Genomic DNA, 23315 nt, shown 5'->3' on the forward strand with positions numbered 1-23315 from the left:
ATTCAAAAGCAGAAATTCAAGTATTTTAGACTTTTTTTATAAATTCCACATCAAGAACATGAAATCTCCTTGGTGATAGAAAATATGAATGATTTGAATCTACATTTTATGCCTTTCAAAATAACTTTTACAAAATATTTTTTAAAGATGCTAACGGCTTTCCATAATTTTTAAGTCCAACTTAGAGATAAGTTCAACTTAGAATCTTTGTAAAACACCCCCCTGAAGTCACAAACTTGTTTCCATCTCATTTCTGCCCATGATATCCCATAGCTATTATTTTCTTTACAGAGTTACACAAAACACTTTCATGAAGATAAAGAATCAAGCATATTTTATAAGAAAAATAATATACAATGAAAAATAAATCAACAAATGAAAAATGTAGAATGCTTCAACATTGTTTGGTGATAGGTCGTACACATTCCCCCGCCTTATAATATTTGTTGACGGTTCCTAGAATCATATTCTATCCTTTTCTTATTCAGGGATCAGACGTTTTGAATAGAACTTTGTTGGATCGCATCAACGCCAATGGTAAGATACACATGATCGGTTCGGTGCTAAAAGGTCGTTACATCCTTAGAATGGTCGTGTGCAATCCGAAAACCGAGTCGAGTCACATGACACATGCCTGGGAGGTCATCTCAGAACTCACCACTAAACTCCTAGCCGATGAGACTAACTAATAGACATGCTGCAGACTTGGCTAAACTCTAGTTCAAGATCAATTTCATTTATCCTTCTTTGAACATGAATGTATACAATTTAACAAATTTATAACATGTAGAGTATATAAAAGGAACAATAAGGAACAAGTTCATATAACGCATTTAAGTGAAAAGGAAAGGCGAGGAGACCTTAAGAAAAGCTTAGCTTGTAGAGGTCATGGCCCCGTCTTACAAAGACTTGATATATCAATCGCAACTATGTACGACACGGCACTAATATCCTTTGGCAAGATATTTACCTGCACTTGCTACTCTCCACCCAGGTGTTAAATGGGTACCCGGTAGGATGCGAACGTTCATGTGGTTGAACGAGCAAGTGTGCGCCTGTAAAATGGCGACTGGCTGGAATGCTCCCCAGGGAGTGGAAAATGTGCACACATTGTGTGCGGGTAAGCCTGAATCCGATGACCGGGGTAATAATATATCTGTAAAGCGCTTAGGTACATCGTTGGATCGGTGTATTGAGCGCTATATAAAAAACCGGATTATTATTATTATTATTATTATGTAGGTCTACATAAGATATAGGAGACTGCAAACTTGCGATTGATTGAAGGACTTGCGATTGATTTGGACCAATCACAACTCTTTGTAAGACGGGGCCCTCGGGGTGTTTCACAAAGATCCTAAGTTGAACTTATCTCTAAGTTGGACTTAAAAATTATGGAGGGCCATTTGTAGCCTTAAATTTAAATATTTCCAAAAGCAAAGATTTAAGTATTTTTAGACTTTTTATTAAAGTCCACATCAAGAACATGAATTCTTTTTGATAAAGAAAACATGAATGATTTGATCAACATTTTATGCCTTTTAAAATAAATTTTACAATATATTTTCAAAGATGCTAATGGCACCCCTGACCTCGTAAAGTGGGATAATTTACAGAACAAAATTGTATGATCTACTGTATATCAAATACATACATACACTCTAAAAACTTAAACTGTAAATCACCATTTAAAAGGGCCGAGGAGTGACCACTCTTTCAAAATGGTAGATTAACACTTTGAACATGGTGGATCCAACACTATAAAGGTTGAATCCAGCATGTTAAAAGAAACAATCTGACATTTTGAAAGAGTGGTCACTCCTCGGCCCTTTTAAATGGTGATTTAACATTTCAGTTTTTAGAGTGTACATACATATTGATATGATGCCCAAAGCGCTTTACATTAGTTAATAAAACAGAATAATTAATTTGCTCTCCAAGTGCATGAACTGTAAAATTTGTTGAGTAAAGCTGTGTAAGGTCATTCAAAAAGCTGTGCACCACAGAACCAAGCCTGGTTCATACAGTACACAACCTCGTTCACATCTCACACAACTCCACACAACGCCTTATCAAAAATTAATCACAAAGAAAACAAGTAAGTCTTGAGATTTCTCTTGCATGATTCGACTAAGGTGCAGGAACGAATGTTTCATGGGAGACTATAGTGGGACCAGAAAAGGTTATATTTTGTTGACCCTTCTTCAAATAGATGCGGAGAATTCGCAGAAGAAGAGGATCTGACCTTGAGCGTAATGAATATCTTGATTGCTGGATGGGACAAAACAGACTAGAAATATAGGATGGGATAAGGTTATACATGGATTTGTAAACAAATAGTTAAACTTATACATTAAACATTTTGCCTTGGAGTAATCCAAGAATATACCAAGTATGTGCATGTGGTTGTCCATAGTATTATAAACTTTATTGATAAAGTGCAGTGTAGCATGGGTGGTGGTATGTTTCTCACGGAAGCCAACTTGAACGTTGGAAACAAATTTACTTGTATTGAGAAACTTTACAGTTGTCACGTAGATAACTTTTTCAAGAATTTTAAAGAAAGATGTTAATAGGGAAATGGGTCGGTAGTTCGTCAATAGTTTTGGGTCACCCTTCTTAAAAGTTGGGACAATCTTTGCAAGTTTAATATTCCTGGGCACAATGCCATTTTGTCATTGACTAGTGGCTGTACAATTCCTGCTGCTTTGACTAGCTACATAACACTAATCTGAGATTTCTTAGTTTCAAATTTCAATGTCTTTGGTATTTTCTAAACATATCTTTAGAATGCTATACTTATTGTTGGAGCAAGATATTTTCAGAAATCTTGCAGTTTCACTTGAAATCATATATTTCCTAAGCTAAAGGCAGGACATTAATATATTTTTATAATTGAAGCAAGATATCATAATACAAATTACTTGTTAATGTGTGAATTATTTCAAAGTGCTATAATGTGGTTCTTCTTTATCATGATTTGTTATTCTTGTTGTCATTGTTTGTGTTCATATTAATGTCAACAGTGCAATCTTTGTGTTTTGATTTACTACATAAAGTAATATTACATTATTTGTTGTTTATGAGATAAAGTTTTATTATAATGGTGATTAGTTTCATTTGTTTCAATGATCATGTATTTTTTGCCATTTCCTTTCAAAATATCACTATTTATGTTGAGTTTTTATCATTTCACTAATACATAACTAAAACGATAAGATTCTTGGCGTAAACAGAATTATATTGAATCATGATAAAGAGAATTTTAAATTTTCATTACTTTTAGTAAAATAAAACAAATGTATATTTACATAATGTTGTGTTAAGGTGGAAATTCAAAGAAAATCACAAATATGTCAACTAATGTATCACTACAAACTGGTAAGCTAACAATTGGCCATCGTACAAGTTTTAGGTAAACTATATATCTGGTGATTTATAAAAATACAAATACAACCACCTCCATAGCATCTGGGATATACGAGAGATTCGCCAGAAAAATAACGATGTTTTAATGACGTCACATAATGGACCAATACTGCCCAAGCAGACGACATCCCATAACATATGAACATATTAATTGCAAAGCTATTATCTTTCAAATTTAGTTTAGTGTATATAAATGTGATGGCATTTTTCAAGCTGCGCCTTGAGCATTTGACTGTCAAGTGGATTTGGCGCCTTATAAATCATATGTATTATTATTATTATTATTATTATTAAACCATTCAAAAGGGGATATGAAACTGATTCTGATAACTAAAATCTTTTGTTTGTAAATACACAGGATAGAGGTTAATTCACAATCAAACATTTTTACCTCTGACATTTTTACCACTGACATTTTTACCTCTGACATTTTTTCCTCTGACATTTTTACCTCTGACATTTTTACCTCTGACATTTTTACCTCTGACATTTTTACCTTTGACATTTTTACCTCTGACATTTTTTCCTCTGACATTTTTACCTCTGACATTTTTACCTCTGACATTTTTACCTCTGACATTTTTACCTCTGACATTTTTAACTCTGACATTTTTAACTCTGACATTTTTTCCTCTGACATTTTTACCTCTGACAGATTATACAATGGCGTCTCATTTTGTTTACAAGCGACAGATTCCTTTATATTATTGTATCGCTGAATTTGTCATCAAAATAAAACCATGCGCGGGGTTTAGAGTGAGGCAATAGATTTTACATTTAGCCTGGCGGTAGTGAAGTAAGAGAAAGAACTCCAGAGAAAATGAAAAATCAGGCACTGAAAATGTGTGAGATGTCATGGGACATCGTCTGCTTGTGCAAATCATGTCCATCCTGTGATCTCACACATCTCAGCAGCGTTCAGAGAGCTCTTCAGGTGCTATGCCGGGGCTGTATTTAAGCGTTTTGTAACTAATCATTACTTCGAATGTTTCCAAGCATTGCATTTTGACAACCTTGTCGAATCAAAGTTGCAACTTTGCAATAATGAAAATAAAGGTATAGTTTTTAAAATCAATGAATATCTACTTTAAGTATTTTTCTTATGACTCTTGTATTTTTTTAATAATTATTTTGAAAATACTGTTATTATCATTATTTATTCGACTCTTCATATAAAAAGCACAATCCAATACAGCATGGCAAGAGACAAGTACATAATAAGAATGAACAAACTCATGTAAAGAGATAAGGGAGCTGCAAGTGTGCCAGGGTGCACAAAAGTGAAGTTCATCACTATACGCCCCTTCAGAGAGGGCATTATGTACAAAACTAAAAACCCATACAAATGACTGCTGGATACGTGTTCATGAAAGTTATGTAATCATTGATTTATGCACCATTTCCCAGTGGTACGTTATAATACACAGGTGGAAGAATACCTTTTTTCAATAGTGCAAGCAAAATGTATTTACGAAGCACCTCCATTTAATATCTGGCAGTGATTAATTAAAAATGCACAACGTGGGACGTCTCCATGTTTATAAGGATCTGTGGATATTTGGGGGTCGTTTGTACAACTGCTATCTCCGTAGTGGCTTATTGTTGAGTGACACTGAGTCGGGTGATATGGAAGGCGTGCCGAAAATGGGGGTAGATAATTATTATGAAAGAGAGGGAGATAAATGGGGAAAGGAGGGCTAAGGATGGAAAGAAAGTGAAGGATAAAACAGAATGAGATAAAGAATGGGTATAACTATATAAAGAGAGAAGTCGGGGTGAGGGGTAGAGAGAGAAATGACCCTTATAATAAGCATGAGAGTGAGAGAGAGAGAGAGAGAACGAAAGCAGAGATAATTTATAGTAGAAAGAAGATAACTACAACCATCTAAAATTCGTTACAATATATTGGACGAGATGCATATTCTGTCACGTTATTCATGGCGAAATTCGCGACAAAATATGCGATTTTGTCGCATATTACATCACGAATTTCACAACAGAGTTTGTGATTCGCGATGTCCCTTCAGGGCCACCATATGGTTGGTGTGTGTTACGCTACCAATCAAACACGGTTAGCGTGTGCTCCTCAACTTTTACTAAGTGGAGTAACTAAGTGTACTGAGCGCGCATGCTCTCTTAGGCATGCTTAAACCGTGTGTTAAATCGTGGGTTAGATTTAGACCATGGCAGTGTCGGATCCAGGGGGAGGGGGGCGAAACGGCCGCGGCCCCCCTATTGGCGGCGCAAAAAAAGGAAGAAAAAAAAAGAGGCAGAAAAGAAGAGAAAAAAAGAAAGGAGAAGGGGAGGAGAAAAAAAGAGAAGAGAAAAGAAAGGAGAAGAGGAAGGAAAAAAGAAGAGAAAAGAAAAGAGAAGAGAAAAGATAAAGAAACCCCCACCCCCCCCCTCCCCTCCCTCCCACTCTGGGTCGGAGGGACTGAATTTGTGTTCCCAAAATTTCCGATAAAGAGTTACTTTTCACGCAACAAAGTCCGGCCCGTACTGACTTTATACACCGGAGATAAATTGGTGCTTTCAAAGAGAGGGTACATACATGTGCGTACCCTAGATAACACTGAGTGGGCGGGGGGGGGGGGGGGGGTGGGGAAAAGAAAAGTCGGGTGAGAGAGGGTAAAAGACAAGGAAATGGCGCTAAGTGACAGTAACGACGAACAAGGGAAAACTGTAATCGGGAGATTTGGGTTCATTCCAGAAGGCTTGGCAAACGTTATTGAATAGAGGGGGGCCGGGCCGGCTGCATAAAATCTCGAGCCGCGGATTCAAAGTTAAACGTTAAGAACAGCCCCTCCGGTCATCACTCTTTAGTGAGAAATTTGAAAAGGGCACAATATCTTGGATGTCTTTTAAATAGAAGTTACATACTCAACAGTCACATTTTAAATCAACGGTAGGGCCGCTTCACAACTCTTATTTTGCCCTTCATTTGGATTCAGCTCATACCAACTCGCTTGTGCTTGTATTTGAACTCATGTTGGTAGTAATCATGGACAGAGGCGGAAATCCTGGGCCCGATAGGGGGACACTTCCCCCAGGAAATTTAGAAATACAGCTAGAAAGAAATATAGCGGAAAGAACGTACATATTGGGCTTAGGGATTTTCTAGAATGCATAATTTCAGCATTCAACATTGCAAAATCTCGCTTGGTCGCTACGCCCCGGCCCTCGCCCGATAACACAAAACTATGACGCTCCCGGCCGTGATTTATTCATGGTTGGTGTAATAGTTCTTTTTCCCCTTTCATTCCTACTAACCTAATTGTGTGCTATCACAATCACGATTGTGTCATTTTCCCTTTAAAGCAGGCGCGTAGCCAGGGGTGCTAGGGGCAGTAAGAGGACATAGGACGAAAAAGGAGCAGACAAGGAAACATTTTTGAAAGTTCTGACTAGTCGAGAACAGTACAACGAATTGTCTTCTTTCTCTAATAATTTAATGAAATGTCAAAGCTTCCGCGCATCGCTCGGGAGGGGGGCAACTGAATTCAGAATGGAACAACGAATCATCATCTTTCTCTAATAATTTCATAAAACTATAAAAGGCCAAAGCTTCCGTGCTTCGCCCGGGAGGGGGGGGGGGCTGAATTCAGTCAAGTAATAAGAATCGAGAATGGTACAACAAATCTTCGACAGCGAGCTGCCCGAATATGAGTTTTTTAAAATCTTTTTCTCGTTAATTTTGGTGATAAATAACACTTTCACAAAATACATAATTGTTGCTCGCTCGCTTCGCTCACTAGCCGAATTGTGAAACCAGAAAATTACTTTTTCGGGCAAGAGGCTATACCCCCCCCCCCCCCCCCGATGAAAATGTCAAAAATTGTACCGGTATGGTGCTTCTAATATGACCTTCAAAAAGCGGTGTGCGCAATTTTCAAATTTCCGCCCCCCCCCCTGGAAAATTGGAAAATCCTGGATCCACGCCTGGGTCAGGAGGCCGGTTTTGTTGCCATTACAAACCCATCCATGTCGATTTGGATACCGTGCTTCTGTTCTCATTTCCTTCTTCCTCACAACCCGATCCCCCCCCCCCCCCCCACTCCGGGGTCGGAATGACCGCATGCGTATTACCAACATGTCCGGTAAAGGGGTACTTTTCACGCACCAAAGTCCGGCTCGTACACACACAAAATTGACTTTACACACGGACTTAGGGGGTGTTTTCAAAGGAGGGAACACGCATATGCGTACCCTAAATGACACTGAGTGGGGGGGGGGGGGCTCACAACTGCTTCTGTGTCCTTTTCTTTGGCGCTTCTGTCTGTCCTTCCTTGTCCTTGCCATCTTCTCCATTCGCTCAGTTTATTATCTATAGAAACTATATTACAGAATGTTTTGGAAGTGAAAAGCACAGGATACATGCTGTATCTTTGATAAAAGAATTAAAGGTGGAAATTCGCACCTATCTCAATATGAAATGTAATCGAAAGAAATTCGATACAAAAGAAGTTACAAAAGTTACAAAAATGTTTTCATTATTTAGTTAGTGATTATGTCACATTAGTTTCATGTTCTGTACTATGCATAATATGTTACAACTGCATGAATTCTGTATTTAAACACTGTTGTAAATAGCTGTTATTTTATGATATGACAAATAAAGTCCCTCGAAAGAGGATAAATAGAGAAAAAATAATCTTCTCCCTCCTTCGGCTCCGTCGATGTCGATGTCGATGTCGATTCAGCTTCCTCCACTCTCTTGTCCCATCCATTTACCCTTGTAACTTACCCATCTTCACACTATGAATATGACGGACAAAGAAAGAGGACAAAATATACAGTTCCTCAGGTAGACAAAGGAATTTCCCTTCACTGCTATTATGTAAAATTGAGTAAAACAGGTGAATATGCATGTGACACCTGTTTTACACATTTTTACATAATAGCAGTGAAGGGATGTTCCTTTGTCTACCTGAGGAACTGTATATTTTGTCCGTTTTCTTTGTCCGTCATGCTCATAGTGTCACTTGCCTTCTTCCTCTGTGGTATTTTAGTCCATAGCCTTTTCAGTTCTATTGGCACACGTCCATTTGATTTTTGGTGCATAGCACCTGACGACTTGTTTGCTTAGTTCTCTTCAGAACAACTCTATCCCCTCTCCAGTCAAATGTATACCATCCCAATTAATTTGACTGCTTATTTAGATTATTTAGCCATTATATTAGATTCCAACTCCGCAACTATTCGCACATCCGAAGATTCCTGACACGTAAGGCTACTGAAACCATGGTTCATTCCCTCATATTTTTTTCGCTTAGACTTGTGCAATTCTCTTCTGGTATATCTTCCTGACTACCAGCTGCAACGCTTCCAACAACTCCAGAACTTATAGCGGCCAGACTTGTAACGCTCACTATATAATCTCTACACAACTGCGACAGGAGTGTCATTTTCAACAGACATGGCGCATTGTAAATGTTCACTATTATTATTATTATTATTATTATTTCTGAACAATTGAATACTTTTTCAAAAACTAAATTTTTTTGGTACAAGACAAGGTTACATGTTGCTTTTCACATGGTAAAAGTGCCCATCTTGTTGGTGCCTTTACTTTTAAAGACACTCCACTGCCCCTATATACCACTGCATATATCCGCAGCAAGGGCATGCAAGAAATGTTGGATAGATAAAAAAAAAAAGATATGGGGGGAACATATATACAATAATTATAGAATAATTAGTAAATCTATTATGTAAAGGGGTTTCTAGGAAAACTTTACGTATCGTCTACGAATACAAGCTATTTATATCTTTCCCCAGTAAGAAAAGTACATTAGTCTATATGGACTAATCTAGGACATAGTTCCAAGTTATATTTATCAATAGGGACTTTTAGATTTGCGTGGACTGATACGTGTGACGTCCATTCAAGGCAGTGCATTAAAATGACGTCGATCGTAGCAATCCACGTTGTCGTTGTGCAAATCTAAAAGTCCCTATTACAAGTCAAAAGCTACCTCCACACTATTTTTCTTTCATCGCAACAATTCATATACTTTTCGAGATTATAAACGCACCCCCCCCCCCCCAGATAAGGTGGTTTAGTGAAATTATCGTTACCTACCGGACAAAAGCACCATTTTTGGTACAGGGATCCCTTAGGACCTACTAAACGATATTAGGCTAGGAGCCCCCGGCAAAAAAATCAATTTAAGGGTGTGGGGGCAGGGGCGTCTTTTAGAGCCCCCAAATAATTATATAACATCGATTTGTTATTGTACAAATGCCATTTTGGTACAGGGCATCCTTAGGACCTACTGAACGATATTAGGGTAGGAGCCCCCGACAAAAATATCATATAAGGGCGTGGGGCGAGTGTGTAGCTTCGTAGCCCCCAAATAATTTAGAAGGTAATAAAACATTGATTTGTTGTTGTACAAACGCCATTTTTGGTACAGGGCTTCGTTCGGACCTGCTGAATGATGGTAAGGTAGGAGCCCCCGGCATACATATTCATATACGGGTGATTGGGGGCCCATGGCGTTTGTACAACAACTAATCAATGTTATATAACCTCACACATTATGTGTGGACTACGAGGCGACGCCCCTGTCCCACACCCTTATATGATATTCTCAGCTTGCCGGGGGCTCCTACCCTAATATCGTTCAGTAGGTCCTAAGGAAGCCCTGTACCAAAAGTGGCAATTGTAACAACAACAAATAAATGTTATATTACCTTCTAAATTATTTGGGGGGCTACGAAGCGATGCCCCCGCCCCATACCCATATATGATATTCTTACCGGGGGCTCCTACCCTAATATCGTTCCGTAGGTCCTAAGGAAGCTCTGTACCAAATTGGCATTTGTACAACAACAAATAAATGTTATATTACCTTCTAAATTATTTGGGGGCTACGAGGTCACGCCCCCGCCCCACACCCTTATATGATATTTTTGCTGGGGGCTCCCACCCCAATATCGTTTAGTAGGTCCTAAGGAAGCCCTGTACCAAAAATGGCATTTGTACAACAACAAATCAATGTTATATAGTTATTTGGGGCTCCACAAAGACGCCCCCGCCCCTCACACCCTTAAGTTAATTTTGTTGCCGTAGGCTCCTAGCCTAATATCGTTAAGTAAGTCCTAATTAGGAAGCCCTGTACCAAAAATTGTGCTTTTATCCGGCAAGTAACGATAATCGAGAAATTTGACGCTTAGCCACCTGACTAAGATGTTAATGCAGACTTGTTATCAGCGATAGCCCTATTTACAGACGTATTGATTGAATTTACCTTTATTTCTACGGGTATATAGATTCTATTGCTCCCTGTTGACGAGCAAGGGTGGTTCCCCGCTTTCCTTAGAACGTGTGCACTCAGTCATATCGCTTTACAACTGAACGCTTTACAACTTTACAACAGCAACACTATGCATACACAGTGGTATATACATTTTACGTGTATATGTGTATAGTAATATATACATGTAGTTCACTACGCATAAGTACAAAGTACAGACTGTGATAAGTTAATGCGCCCAACGTTGTACGATCAGCAGTACAAGCGACGGAGGCGTAGATATATTATATAATCGTTGCATGTATTGCCACATTTACTTACTAGATTACTATACTGCATACCGGAGGGGACACACCTACATTCCAACTATATCTTCACGTGGAGATTTCAGAGAGAACATTTCGACAGAATGGTTTGATTTTGGCAACAACTATTAACACTGGGCATGATTTGTATGGTTTATTCACCATTTTAACCACAACAAGGGATTCTGCAATTACAAGTAAATCGCAATCTATTGGACCATCCGATGTCCGAAACTGAGACAAGTATAGGACACGATTTATACATTGGAGTAACGTGAAAGTAGGATATATATAACGCTACGGAGATATGGGGCTTGGTGGAGACGGCAATAACCCTGCGGGTCCGCCCGAGGAAACGGCGGGAAATACGACAGAAAATGACACAGGTGACCCGACGTCGGGGAAAGAAAAGACGACAGCGGGTTCGGACACCCGATCAATGAGGTATTGTATTGTTGTTATTTTCTTTTTGGCAAGTCGATCTTGATTGAAGAATATGCTGTCATCATCTGTTACTCAATATATATATATTTACATATATACACATAATATAAACATACATGCATACAATATGTACACACACAAATATATCTATATTACCGGTCAAACATAATATTTAAAGCACATACCTGCTAAATGGCCAAATTACACTTTATCTTTGTTATCCATATTTATTCGATATAATTATATCCACAACAAGCTTATTGAGTATTAGATGTGGAGCTTCCCGGTTATTGTCATTTCCATATTAAGTAAACTTCGGTCAATATTTTTACAACCCAGCAGAAGATTTCATGTATCTATCCTCCATTATATCAATTGTATTCATTCAATTCATATTCATTTCATTTCCAACAGAAAGATTTTAAAAAATGTATTACATATATTATTACAGAAAGTATAACAAAAGTGTATGTACATAATTCATTTTTTCTTGGTAACCATACAAAAACACTTAACACATAATACAATTGTTACAAGAAATTCTTAATTTCTGAGAAAATGGGGGGGGGGGGGGGAATCCACTAAAAAGCAGTGCTAGTAGTTTGTGGATCCCCCAGAAAAGAATAATTTTGTTTTTTCAATTGTTGTGCCTACGAGGACTTGAAAAACACAAGACAATATAACAAAACAACAAACAACCACAACATGACAAGTAGAAGGAAAACAGATAAAAGAAGAAGGAAAAGGGGGAAGAAGTAAGGGGGAAGAAGTAAGGAGGAAGAAGGAAGAAGGAAGAAGAAGATATCAGTGTATACTGAATTCTTTCAACACTTCAGCTATTTGAATATTAAGGTCTATTATTTGCCATCAGGTACCATTACGTTTCTTTATCCGTTACATTTGTTTTACCTTATTAGGTAAGTGATATCTTATTAGGTAAATATATTTTGGCTAGTCAGAATCTCGAATGATTCAGTTTCGTAGCAAGTCTGATTTTTTTGTAGACACCTTCCTCTACTTGGGGTACAAAATACCATTATATTTATTGCCATGTTACCAATAATAAAATAATTCAACAGGTAATTGCCTGATAATAATAATAAGGACAATAATCCCAAACAAGATACCAGCCAATATTTTCTACAATACCCAGCATAAATTTAAGGAGATATCTTGCATTCATTATGTCAGTTTACCGATTTATTTTAACATTTGAATTCTTCCAGCAAATTTTGAGGTCTATTACCATCATGAAAATTGAATACCATTACGTTTCTTTATCTGTCACAAGTTTGTTTTACTTTATTAGGCAGAAGTATTTAGGCACTTCAAAAACTCGAATGATTCCGAATTTAGTTTTGGTTCATACCAAATCTCTTTTATTTAATTGCCGTCACTTCCTTCATCTATCCCTGAACTTGGAGTACATTATACATGAACTAATACTAATAGCAAATACCCACACGTCTCGGTTTTGCTATTAAAGGGTAATTCAACCCTTACTATAATACTGTACGTTTATTTGCATGAAAGCAGAACAATAAGAGAAACTGAAAGGCGAAAGTTTGAAATATATTGAAACAATATTAAAGAGAGTGATGATATGAGATTTTGAGTTTTGTCAGTGGATTGTGACGTAGTCGTGGACAACTCTCCCGTTTGTTGTGTACAAGAGCAACATTAATTTTGGGTTTTTCCCCGATTGCCTTCTCCCTTTAAGAACTACTCAAAACATGTTATGGATAATATATTACCATAGGTCCTCTAAAAATAGAAGCCCCTCCTGAGTGATAGATTTTGAGAAAAGTGACGTTAAAGGTACTATGTCCCTTTTGCAGCCAACCTCAAATGCTGTAGAACTTTGCAGGAACTATGAATATGTCATGTATGTCCTATCTGTAAAATTTAAACGTTAGCAGTGTCCTCATATTCAAATTATGCAAGGAAACCCGTTTACTTGCTAGACTTCACTGTCAGACACTATTGAGTGACTGACTGGCTTTTTTTCTTCTTTGATAATAACATACATTGAAAAGAGTTGTAAAGGGTACATGAGCATTTGTCTACATCAATAACCCACTTCTTGTGATGGCCAAGATTGAACTGATTGAATCTTTGCGCAGCATAAAACGTATGACCATTCGGTACAATTGTCTGAAAATTAAGACTATTACTTTTGGGCTCTATAGCCCTAAAGTCGATTTGACAACTAACAGTCGTTATTTTCTCACTTGGAGACCTTTTTTAGCCCCACCTTTTTTAGGGAATTTCTAAATTGGTATTATCTTTCAAATGCAGTTGGAATTTAACTTTTTCATTTTTTGGCGTGCAAATGGGACATAGTACCTTTAAATAATTTTCTGTGTTGGAAAAAATGACAAGTTATACGGTATTACTTCACAGTGACATTACCGATTCAGCCAATTCGAAGTTAACATACGTACAGTATAGTGATTTGCAAAAATTTGCATAGATGTCAAAAATTGACCACCGGTCTACATCTTATAATATGCTTTCGTTAAGAGCCGTTTGCTAAATAAGGATGGATTTGCCTTTAATAAAGAATTGCATATTATGTCAACATACAATGTACACGTTAAGAGACAATGAACTGTGCCAATAATTGAATGAACCCGACACAAACTCCAAAGTCCAACTATTTATCAGATCGACTTCGGTATTTAATCAATTGATAAATAGTAAATACATAAATATTTTGCTAGGCTGACAGATCACGTCATTGTAATGTATAAAACGGTAGGTATTTTCACGGGCATGACCTAGACGACCGGCGTAATTCCATAACAGGGGGGGGGGGGGGGGGGGGGGGGCGGGGGGGGGGAGGTATACATACATCCCTACATTTTTGAAGGTGGAGGTGGCCTATGCAACTATATCCCAATTTTTGAAGGGGAAAACAGTTTTTAAAAGATGATAAAAATTGCGACTAAATCAATATTAATGACTTTTAAAATAGTGTCACTTTTACATACAAATAACAGAAAATTGTTTGAAACATCTTGAAATTAATTATCTTTTTTAATAAAATTTGTTAAGTGTGTGTGTGCGTTTGCTCGGAACGTCTCGTGCCTCATTGCGACCATCCGTTGAATGGAATTGCTCCTCTCTACATTATTAACATGTAGAAAATGTTTGATATTATTTAATTAGTCATTGATTGAATAATTGAATAATTTATTGCTTAATTTATCTATTATTTCATCATATTTTGTATCCATCAATTAATAATTAATGAATTAATATTCATGTATACTTGAACTTTAACTACATGCACTAATAGCAAATACCCACATGTCTCGTTTTTGCTATTAAAGGTAAAGACCAGTTATTGTCATGCGATTGCATTGTGAAAGAAACGTTGTGGAATCGATCAGAAAAGGTTGATCATTTAGCATCTAGCATCTAGCATCTGCAAGGTTCTGGAATCATCAAAATGATAAGAAATTTAGCCCATTCTTCGTAAAGTTACAAGCACTATACACAGAAAGATGTATATGGGACTACCCTATATCTCTCACAGACCATGAGAGAAACAAATTTACCAAATATATGAATTAGTAGGCGGTTTCCCGGCAAATTTGTTATCATCATGTATTAGTCAAAACATATTCTTTAACATGATTGGTAATGAGAGCTTCCATTTCATTTTTTGAAATTGGGGCGTTTCCAATACTGGTCTTTACCTTTAAAGGGCAATCCAACCCTTATAATAACTTCATTTGCATGAAAGCAGAACAATAAGAGAAACTGAAAGGCGAAAGTTTGAAATAAATTGAAACAATAATAATACAGTGATGATATGAGATTGTTATACCTGTGTGTTGTTAGTGGATTGTGACTTAGTCGTGGACAACTCTCCCGTTTGTTGTGTACAAGAGCAACATTATTTTGTTTTTTCCCCGATTGCCTTTACCCTTTAGGAACTACTCAAAACATGTTATGGATAATATATTACCATAGGTCCTCTTAAAATAGAAGCCCCTCCTGAGTGATAGATTTTGAGACAAGTGACTTAAGTCATTTTATGTGTTGGAAAAATGAAAAGTTATCCGTCATTATACTTCACAGTGATTAATGATTCAACAAATTTGAAATTCATATTGATTACATAGATTTCAGAAATTGACCACCAGTCTACATTTATAATATGATTTCTTTAAAGGCCCACTGCACTACTTGTAGCTACCTGCGCCCTCTATATAACAAACAATGCGTAATCGGTGACCATTGGTCCCCCATGATCCTCTTTTTCTTATGTTAACTGAGAGCTGAGTTGATGAGATAGCCACCTGTCCAGTGATCTTGCAGGGCGCTCTAATCCCTCATGTAAACTATGGCAGATAAGCTTTAAGAGCCGTTTGCTAATGAAGATGGATTTTCCTTTAATAAAGAACTGCATATATACATGTACCAACATACACGTTAAGAGGTGCTTAACTGTGTCAATAATTGAATGAACCCGACACGAACTCCAAAGTCCAACTATTTATCAGATTGACTTCGGTATTTAATCAACTGATAGTAGTAAATACATGGATATTTTGCTAGGCTGACAGATCACGTCATTGTAGTGTCGAAAACGGTTGGTATGTTCACGGGACCGGCGTAATTCCATAACGGGGGGGGGGGGGGGGGGGGGAGGGGAGAAGGGGGAGGGTGGAGGGGGCGGTATACATACATCCCTACACCCTTGGAGGTGAAGGTGGCCTATGCAACTTCAACCCCCCTTTTGAAGGAAATACAACGTTTCTAAAAGATGTTGAAAATATCGACTATATCAATTTTAGTGACTCTTAAAATAGTTTCACTTTCTCATACAAATAACAGACAAATGTTTAAAACATCCTGAAATTAATTATCTTTTTGAATACAATTTGTTAAGTGTGTGCGTGTGTGTGCGTTTGCTCGGAACGTCTCGTGCTTCCTTGCGACCATCCGTTGAATGGAATTGCTCCTCCCCACATTATTAACATGTAGAAAATGTTTGATATTATGTAATTAGTCATTGATTGAATAATTGAATAATTTATTGATTAATGTATCTATTATTATTTTAATCATAATTTGTATCCATCAAATAATTAATGAATTAATATATTATCTTAACAGTTTTTAACACGCCATTCCCTTATAACAAAAATTAGATTTATACTAAATCTATTTCCATTTGATTAATATAACCGTAAATGTTAACTATGTCATATACATTTTCTCATTGAACTATATATCATAATATTTGTACATTGGTATGTTACATGTTTTATATTTCATGCCCTGTTTTGGCAAATCCATTGTCCTGGGCTATGTATGCTATATTGTGATATATTTCTGAATAATTACGGTCTATTTGTACCGTTGTCTATTTTGATTATGAAATAAACGCATTATCGAATTATTCATTTACCTATTTATTCATCAATTTGTCTATTTCTAAATGTCATTTTCAGTGTATCTGGGGAGTCGCTTTATGCTCTGCTCAACTTGAATAGGGGAGCTTCGGAGGAAGAAATAAAGAAAGCATACAGAAAGGTAAGAAAGAAAAAAAAAGACAGAAGTAGGTAGTAGGAAGAGAAGAAGAAGCAAGAAAAGGAGATAGAAAGATAGAGAGACAGAGAGAGAAGGGGTGGAGAGAGAGAGAGAGAGAGAGAGAGAGAGAGGAAAGAGAGAAGAGAGAGCGAGATCGAGAGAGAATAGGGAGGGTCGGAGGAAGAAATAAAGAAAGCATACAGAAAGGTGAGAGAAAGACAGAAATATGGAAGTAGGGGGACGAAGAAAATGAGAGAGATAGATAGGTAGAAAGAGAGAGATAGAGAGAGAGAGAGAGAGATAGAAGGGGGGAGGAAGGCAGGGAGGGATAGAGGGTACATGGATAGAATATAGCCTGTCAGTATTGGCTAGGAACGGCGGCTAAGTTTTATTTGTAATGTTCTTTACCTCCTATGAATCTGTATTTATGTGGTGATTCGTCTGACATGCATGCAACGAACAAACACTGTACGCAAAAAGGTGTACATGACCTATAAAGGAAGTCTAGGCTAAAAAAAAACAGAGATAAAAACTGATAAGAAAAAGAACTCCGGAAAAATCATAATGTCAAAACTGCACTTACATAACTCAGCTTGACAATTTGGTTGCTTGATAAAGTGCAAATTTTCAACATCATTTTTGGCGGCATTTAATTTGGTAATTTGTTACACTGTTCTGAGAGTTGAACGTATTTGGCTTCACCGGTTTTGAAACATTTGAAATTGCGTTTACTCCGCAATGAAATTATTTGATTTTAAGAGGATACGAGTGTGACAAGGCTATGTCTTCCCTGCCACGCCCATGCATACTAGTAAGGACTTTTCGATTTGCACGTCGACATAGTGGACTGCTTTAAGGCATTGCCAGTTTTGGGAAATTTGGAAAATGGCCGGATGGCGATTCTTTAGAATGTTGATATATTTGGATGCCATTGAGGATAAGCATATAGATTAGCCCATAAAACACTTCTGCTTTCGTGAAAAATTGAATATAAAAGTTTACCGGTGCTCCCGGGTAAATTTCGATAAATTTCAAATATCTTATACGGCCATCCAATGGTAGCTGCGACCACGAAAATATCAGGATATGCAGTTCTGATAAATAATTTCCAAACGGGAATAGCAAATCGGTCGATTTAAGTCAAGAAACATTGTTTTAAAGCTAAATTAATATCTTGACCTTGAGAGGGAGCTATACAACATAAATACTTTATTATTTTTAATATCATAACTTAAGACTCGATTTCAACCGCGACAACGATCACTGAATATTATAGGATCGTATGCTTCCAATATGTTCATTTGAACTAAAGTAATGACCCCATACCAAAACTTTGTATTACCTTTAAAAGGACGTCACACGTAGCAGTCCACTATGTCGACGTGCAAATCGAAAAGTCCACATTGCTTCTCTGCGCGATACTCTCTATCGTGCTCGTCAATCCTAAACACCTGTAACACTTTATGTCCTGTTATGTGATAAAAAGTGGGAAGCTAACAAACTATATTTTCTAGCGACGATGTATCGCATAGAAAATACAGTTGCTGTCAAACAAATTACAACGATATCACAAACAAAAAAGAAAGAGACACGTATGCAAAAAGTGGATGACAGAGAGAGAGAGAGAGAGAGGGGGGGGGGGGTGATGGGGACACGATCATAAGAAATTAAAAGGATGAAGAAAGGTGGAATAAAGTAGTATACCTAATCCTAACCTAAAATTTAAACCTAATCTCAAACCAAATATAACGGTTTACTAACATATTCAAATTGTTATGATATTCAATTTCTCAAAAGCTAAATCTTCTAGTGCTTATAATACATCCACAGGGGCATCCAAATATATCCAAATTTTAAAGAACCACTATCCAGCCTATTTTCAAATTTCTCAAAACTTTGCATTACCTTTCAGTTGGGAAAAGGAAATGCCAAAATTTGGTGAGTTACAATCATGATTAACCTCGTGCTGTGCAAAATGTTTTACTCAATGTTTATAAGAATGTAACTATATCTTTTTTTCTCTTTCTTCTCACACAGCAAGCATTGAGGTATCATCCAGATAAAAATAGGGACGACCCTACAGCAGAAGATAAGGTACGTAGCCAGACAAAGGAGTAGTGTGGGTGCAGCCAGAAGGGGAGGGGCTGGGGAGGGAGGGGAGGGGCAGAGACGGATGAAATGCAAATTAAAATGGCTACCGAAAGGAAGAGGAGTGAGAGGATTTAGAGAGATAGTTATGATCATCCTCTTTTCAGGTTCCGTTCTCTCCTCTCTCCATCTCAATTGTTTCTCTTTCTTTTGCCATTCGATAAGGGGGAGATCTAAAAGTTCTGTAAAGGATGGAGGTGTACAAAATCTGGACCGTCCTCATTTTTGTTTTATTTCAACCTTTCCTTATTTCTTTAAAAATCAAATTTGTTTGACGATGTTTTTCTGCGAAGCAAGTAAATTATTCATACTCCCTGTAATTTGTGTTTGTTTTTTGTTTGTTGTTGCTTGTATGTTTCGTTAGTCAAAGATAAAGGGTGCACTAGTTGAAACACAGTACCTTATTATAATAAGTATTGGTACAATATTTTATTGTTTTTTTGTTTTCGCCATCTTTCGTTCAGTTTAAAGAGATCAACCGTGCACATAAAGTATTGACAGACGAGAAGAAGAGACAGATCTATGACGAGTACGGATCACTGGGTCTCTACATAGCCGACACCGTAGGGGATGACTACGTAGGACTCTACTTCATGTTCAACAGCAAATGCTTCAAGGTAACTATCGGTAGTGGGTGATGTATATGCGTGTGTGTGAGGAGAAAGATATATATATATATATACATATATAGAGAGAGAACGTGAGAGAAAGAGAGAGAAAGAGAAACGGAAGTTAGAGAAAAGAGAGAGAGAGAGAGAGAGGGAGAAAGAGAGAGAGAGAAAGAGACAAAGAGACAAAGAGACAAATGCAAGAGAGAGAGAGAGAGAAAGAGAGAAAGAGACAAGTGAAAAGAGAGAGAGAGAGAGAAAGAGGGAGAGAGCGAGAGAGAGAGAGAAAGAGAGAGAGGAGGGGGGGGGGAGCGAGAAAGAGAAAAATGAATTAATATATTTTTTCAAATTATCAACAAGGGTACATGGTTGTGTTCTCAGAATTGCTCAGAAGTTCATCCAATAATATATGTAAAACCAGAGCGAATACATTATTTCAAATTATCAACAAGTTATACATGATTGTGTTCTCAGATTTGCTTAGAAGTTTATTGAATAATATATGTAAAACAAAAAAGAGCGATAACAAAAATGCGTATGGAAAATTACGGGTTCCATCTTTTTTTTAATGATAAATGGGTGCCATCTATAAAACCCTCTGTAGGTGAAGAAGTATGTGGGAGAATATAATCTATGGTGTAGCATAGAGAGAGAGAGAGTGTGTGTGTGTGTGTGTGTGAGAGATAGAGAGATAGAGAGAGAGAGAAAGAGAGAGAGAGAAAGAGAGATAGAGAGAGAGAGAGAGAGAGAGAGAGAGAAAGAGACAGTGGTTGGATGGGAATTGAATTTCAGGGATAAAACAAAATTGAAGGTTCTGAAGAAAGAAGTTAAATTAAGATATATATTAAAAATATTATTGCATTCGTAAGTAAAGATAAAACAAAACAGAGTTCTGGAGCAAAAAGGTGACAAACAAGTATCGGGGGGGGGGGCGCACAAACTGAGGATTGTAGAAAATGGCAGTCCCCTGTGATTTTGAATAAATCTTTATAATTTAACAAAAATCATATAACAATTTCTCCTCGTTTCTCTCCTACACAGATCACATCAATAATATGCTTCATTGCGACGGGTTGTTGTTGCTGTTGTTGTTGTTTCTGTTGTTTCTGTGGATGCTGCGGGCTGTGCAGTAAATCAAAATCAGATGAGGAAGATGGTGATCTCTCCGACATAGAAAGTGGAGTAAGTTTCATTTACTTATTTTTTTTTTATTAATTTGTTGCTTTATCTGTTAAATAAACAATTTATTTATCAATTCATTCATTAATTAATTTATTAATTTATTAAGTCATTCATATTTTTTTACTTGCTTTTTTACATATTCATTTATTTGTTATTCATTTGTCCATTTTTCATTTTTATAATTATTTATTTGACAATTAATTCACCTATTTATTAAGTTTTAAGTACTTATTTTTGATTTATTTGATTCGTTTTATCTTGTAATTAATTAATTAGTTAATTATTTATTCTTTTACTTACTAACGTTCTCATTCATTTGTTTACATTTTGGTGGAAAATGTTATTTATTATTTATTTGTATGAATATCCGAAATAAAAATAAATAGACAGAGAGAGAGAGGCGGGGAAGGGGGGAGGGGTCTTTACCCCCGTACCTCCATGATGGGCATGTTAACTAATTAAAACACTCCATTTTCTCTCTTCTTCTGCTTTTTCTTTTTCTTTCTTTTTCTTTTTTCTTCTTTTTCTTCTTCTTCCTTAGAGTACTGATGGAGGAGATACCAAGGAGCCAGTGAGGAACCAACCCGAAGCCTCGGGTGGAGTGAACAACGAAGTCTTTGCAATGCCCAAACCATAACTAGTATATGGACATGTAAGCAGCCGACCAACAGCCCGTGAGACCGACACCCTCCGAGGCCGACGATATCCGTCTAGTGAACCCGATGGAAGGTTGACAGCAGGCCATTGTTGGTCTCATGAGCTGTAGCTAGTTTTAAAGACAATATGATATCAAAGATTCTCAAGAAACAACATTTTGAATAATTTCAATATCCAGTAGTATGATTGAAATGATGTCCGGATAGTTAATATGCCATATCTGCAATATTCAGACCCCTTACAGCCGGGGTATTTTACCGACATCGCTACAGCTACTTTATGTTTTTTAAATTCCGCCATCTTTCGGTGATCGCGATCACATTAATAGAAATTAATACAATTTATTGATGTTAACCCTGTTATATATAGTAACTACCAACCATGTCAACATCTCTCAAAAGCTAATCGAATCGGGTTTTTTCAATGGAAGTTGCCATTAATGGCAAAGCTACCATCAATTGTATTTTTATGCAACGGGCCCGGGACGCGACGCGTCTTATTTTTTTCGTACCATAGCGAGCCCAGATTGAGCTCGCAAAGGGAACCTGCGCATGCGCACATGGAATCCGGTAGGGTTATTAACCGGGTGATATTAATTATACAAATCAACCTTTCATTTAACCATCGTTAGCTCAAACGGTTAAGACAATGTCGTACCAATATACTTTGGAGTTGACTTGAGGGTTCTATTATCGGTTTTTATTCAGTTTTGTTTTGCCTTTATAAATAGTGAGGCAAAGCAATAAATAATAAAAAATCCAATTGTTTGTGACCTCTTTGCAAGCTTTCGTAGCTTGTTATGTATGGAAATGAGTTCATACTAGAATCTGGGCTCGCTGTGGTACGAAAAAATAAAATGCGCCCGGGACATTTTGAGCAGCAGATAGCAGTAGAGAAATTGATGTAGACCTAATGTATATTTTTTTCCTCACTGACTGAGCTTCCATTTTTGATTAAACTTTTCAATTAGAGAGAATGAAAGGGTGTATAAGAATGATGTAGCAAGATGATAGGGCAAAACAAAGAAACGAGAACATATATAATATATAGACACGAGAGAGAGAGAGAGAAAGAGAGAAAAAACGAAAGAGAGAGAGAGAGAGAGAGATGGATTTGGGGGGGGGGGGAGGAGGGGGGGGGGGGGGTTGGAGAGGGAGGAGGGGGATAAATCGCTCGCGTTACACAAGCACAACTTAGAGTTAACAAGTATTTTGTGATGTACATGTAGTCCAAAATAACTTGCACTTTATATGACTACGTTTGTAAAGAAATCAAATTCATTTATTTTAACTTGTTTGCCTAAGAATATTACACAGCTATTATGATGTATATACGCATAGATTATCTTAGCAGTTTGTATGGATTTCTGCTCACTTTGATTTGGGGTGAGGTATCAGTGCTGATTTCCAAGGTGGATATACTGAATTATATGCAAATTTACATTGCTATACCATGTAGTTCTGTCAAAAGTTTGTTTCTCTTTTTCAAGTTTTAAATTTGTTCTGATGAAATTATTAATTATCGTATTCAGCAGTAATAAATCATTTTATATTATTCTTAAGAAATAAACATGAATGCAATAATATAGTTTGTCATTACCTGTTCTTTGTACTTGTAGCGCAATTCTTCCTACTTTGTACAGATATGCATAAATGAATCAGGGCGGTTTATTTCAAATACATGATTAGGCTAAGTGAGTAAAGCCTGCCACACACTCTACGATAATCCTGCGGCCA

General features: G+C 37.0%; 2 protein-coding genes across 2 annotated transcripts in view; both read left to right on the forward strand.

The window, feature by feature from the left end:
• LOC577767 (aromatic-L-amino-acid decarboxylase) overlaps window positions 1-989 on the forward strand; it is a 33246-nt gene extending 32257 nt beyond the window's left edge. Inside the window, 1 exon segment of the mRNA XM_030993218.1 lies at window positions 489-989. Within this exon segment, the coding sequence (XP_030849078.1) occupies window positions 489-689 (201 nt within the window). The 3' untranslated portion in view covers window positions 690-989.
• A 9887-nt stretch (window positions 990-10876) lies between these two features.
• On the forward strand, window positions 10877-22652 carry LOC577697 (dnaJ homolog subfamily C member 5). The gene is made up of 6 exons (XM_030993219.1): window positions 10877-11437; window positions 16906-16987; window positions 19022-19078; window positions 19597-19749; window positions 20782-20922; window positions 21464-22652. The coding sequence occupies exons 1-6, from the start codon at window positions 11301-11303 to the stop codon at window positions 21557-21559; spliced, it is 666 nt and encodes a 221-aa protein (XP_030849079.1). The 5' UTR covers window positions 10877-11300; the 3' UTR covers window positions 21560-22652.
• Window positions 22653-23315: the final 663 nt, after the last annotated feature.

The sequence above is a fragment of the Strongylocentrotus purpuratus genome, unplaced genomic scaffold, assembly GCF_000002235.5.
Source record: "Strongylocentrotus purpuratus isolate Spur 01 unplaced genomic scaffold, Spur_5.0 spur5_scaffold_20, whole genome shotgun sequence".
Classification (NCBI taxonomy): domain Eukaryota; kingdom Metazoa; phylum Echinodermata; class Echinoidea; order Camarodonta; family Strongylocentrotidae; genus Strongylocentrotus; species Strongylocentrotus purpuratus.

What these genes read in the sequence shown, in the direction of transcription:
- LOC577697 (XM_030993219.1), top strand. Translation starts at nt 11,301, where the DNA reads ATGGGGCTTGGTGGAGACGGCAATAACCCTGCGGGTCCGCCCGAGGAA. An exon ending in TCGGACACCCGATCAATGAG is followed by an intron (nt 11,438 to 16,905) that starts GTATTGTATTGT and finishes TGTCATTTTCAG; the next exon opens with TGTATCTGGGGAGTCGCTTT. An exon ending in TAAAGAAAGCATACAGAAAG is followed by an intron (nt 16,988 to 19,021) that starts GTAAGAAAGAAA and finishes CTTCTCACACAG; the next exon opens with CAAGCATTGAGGTATCATCC.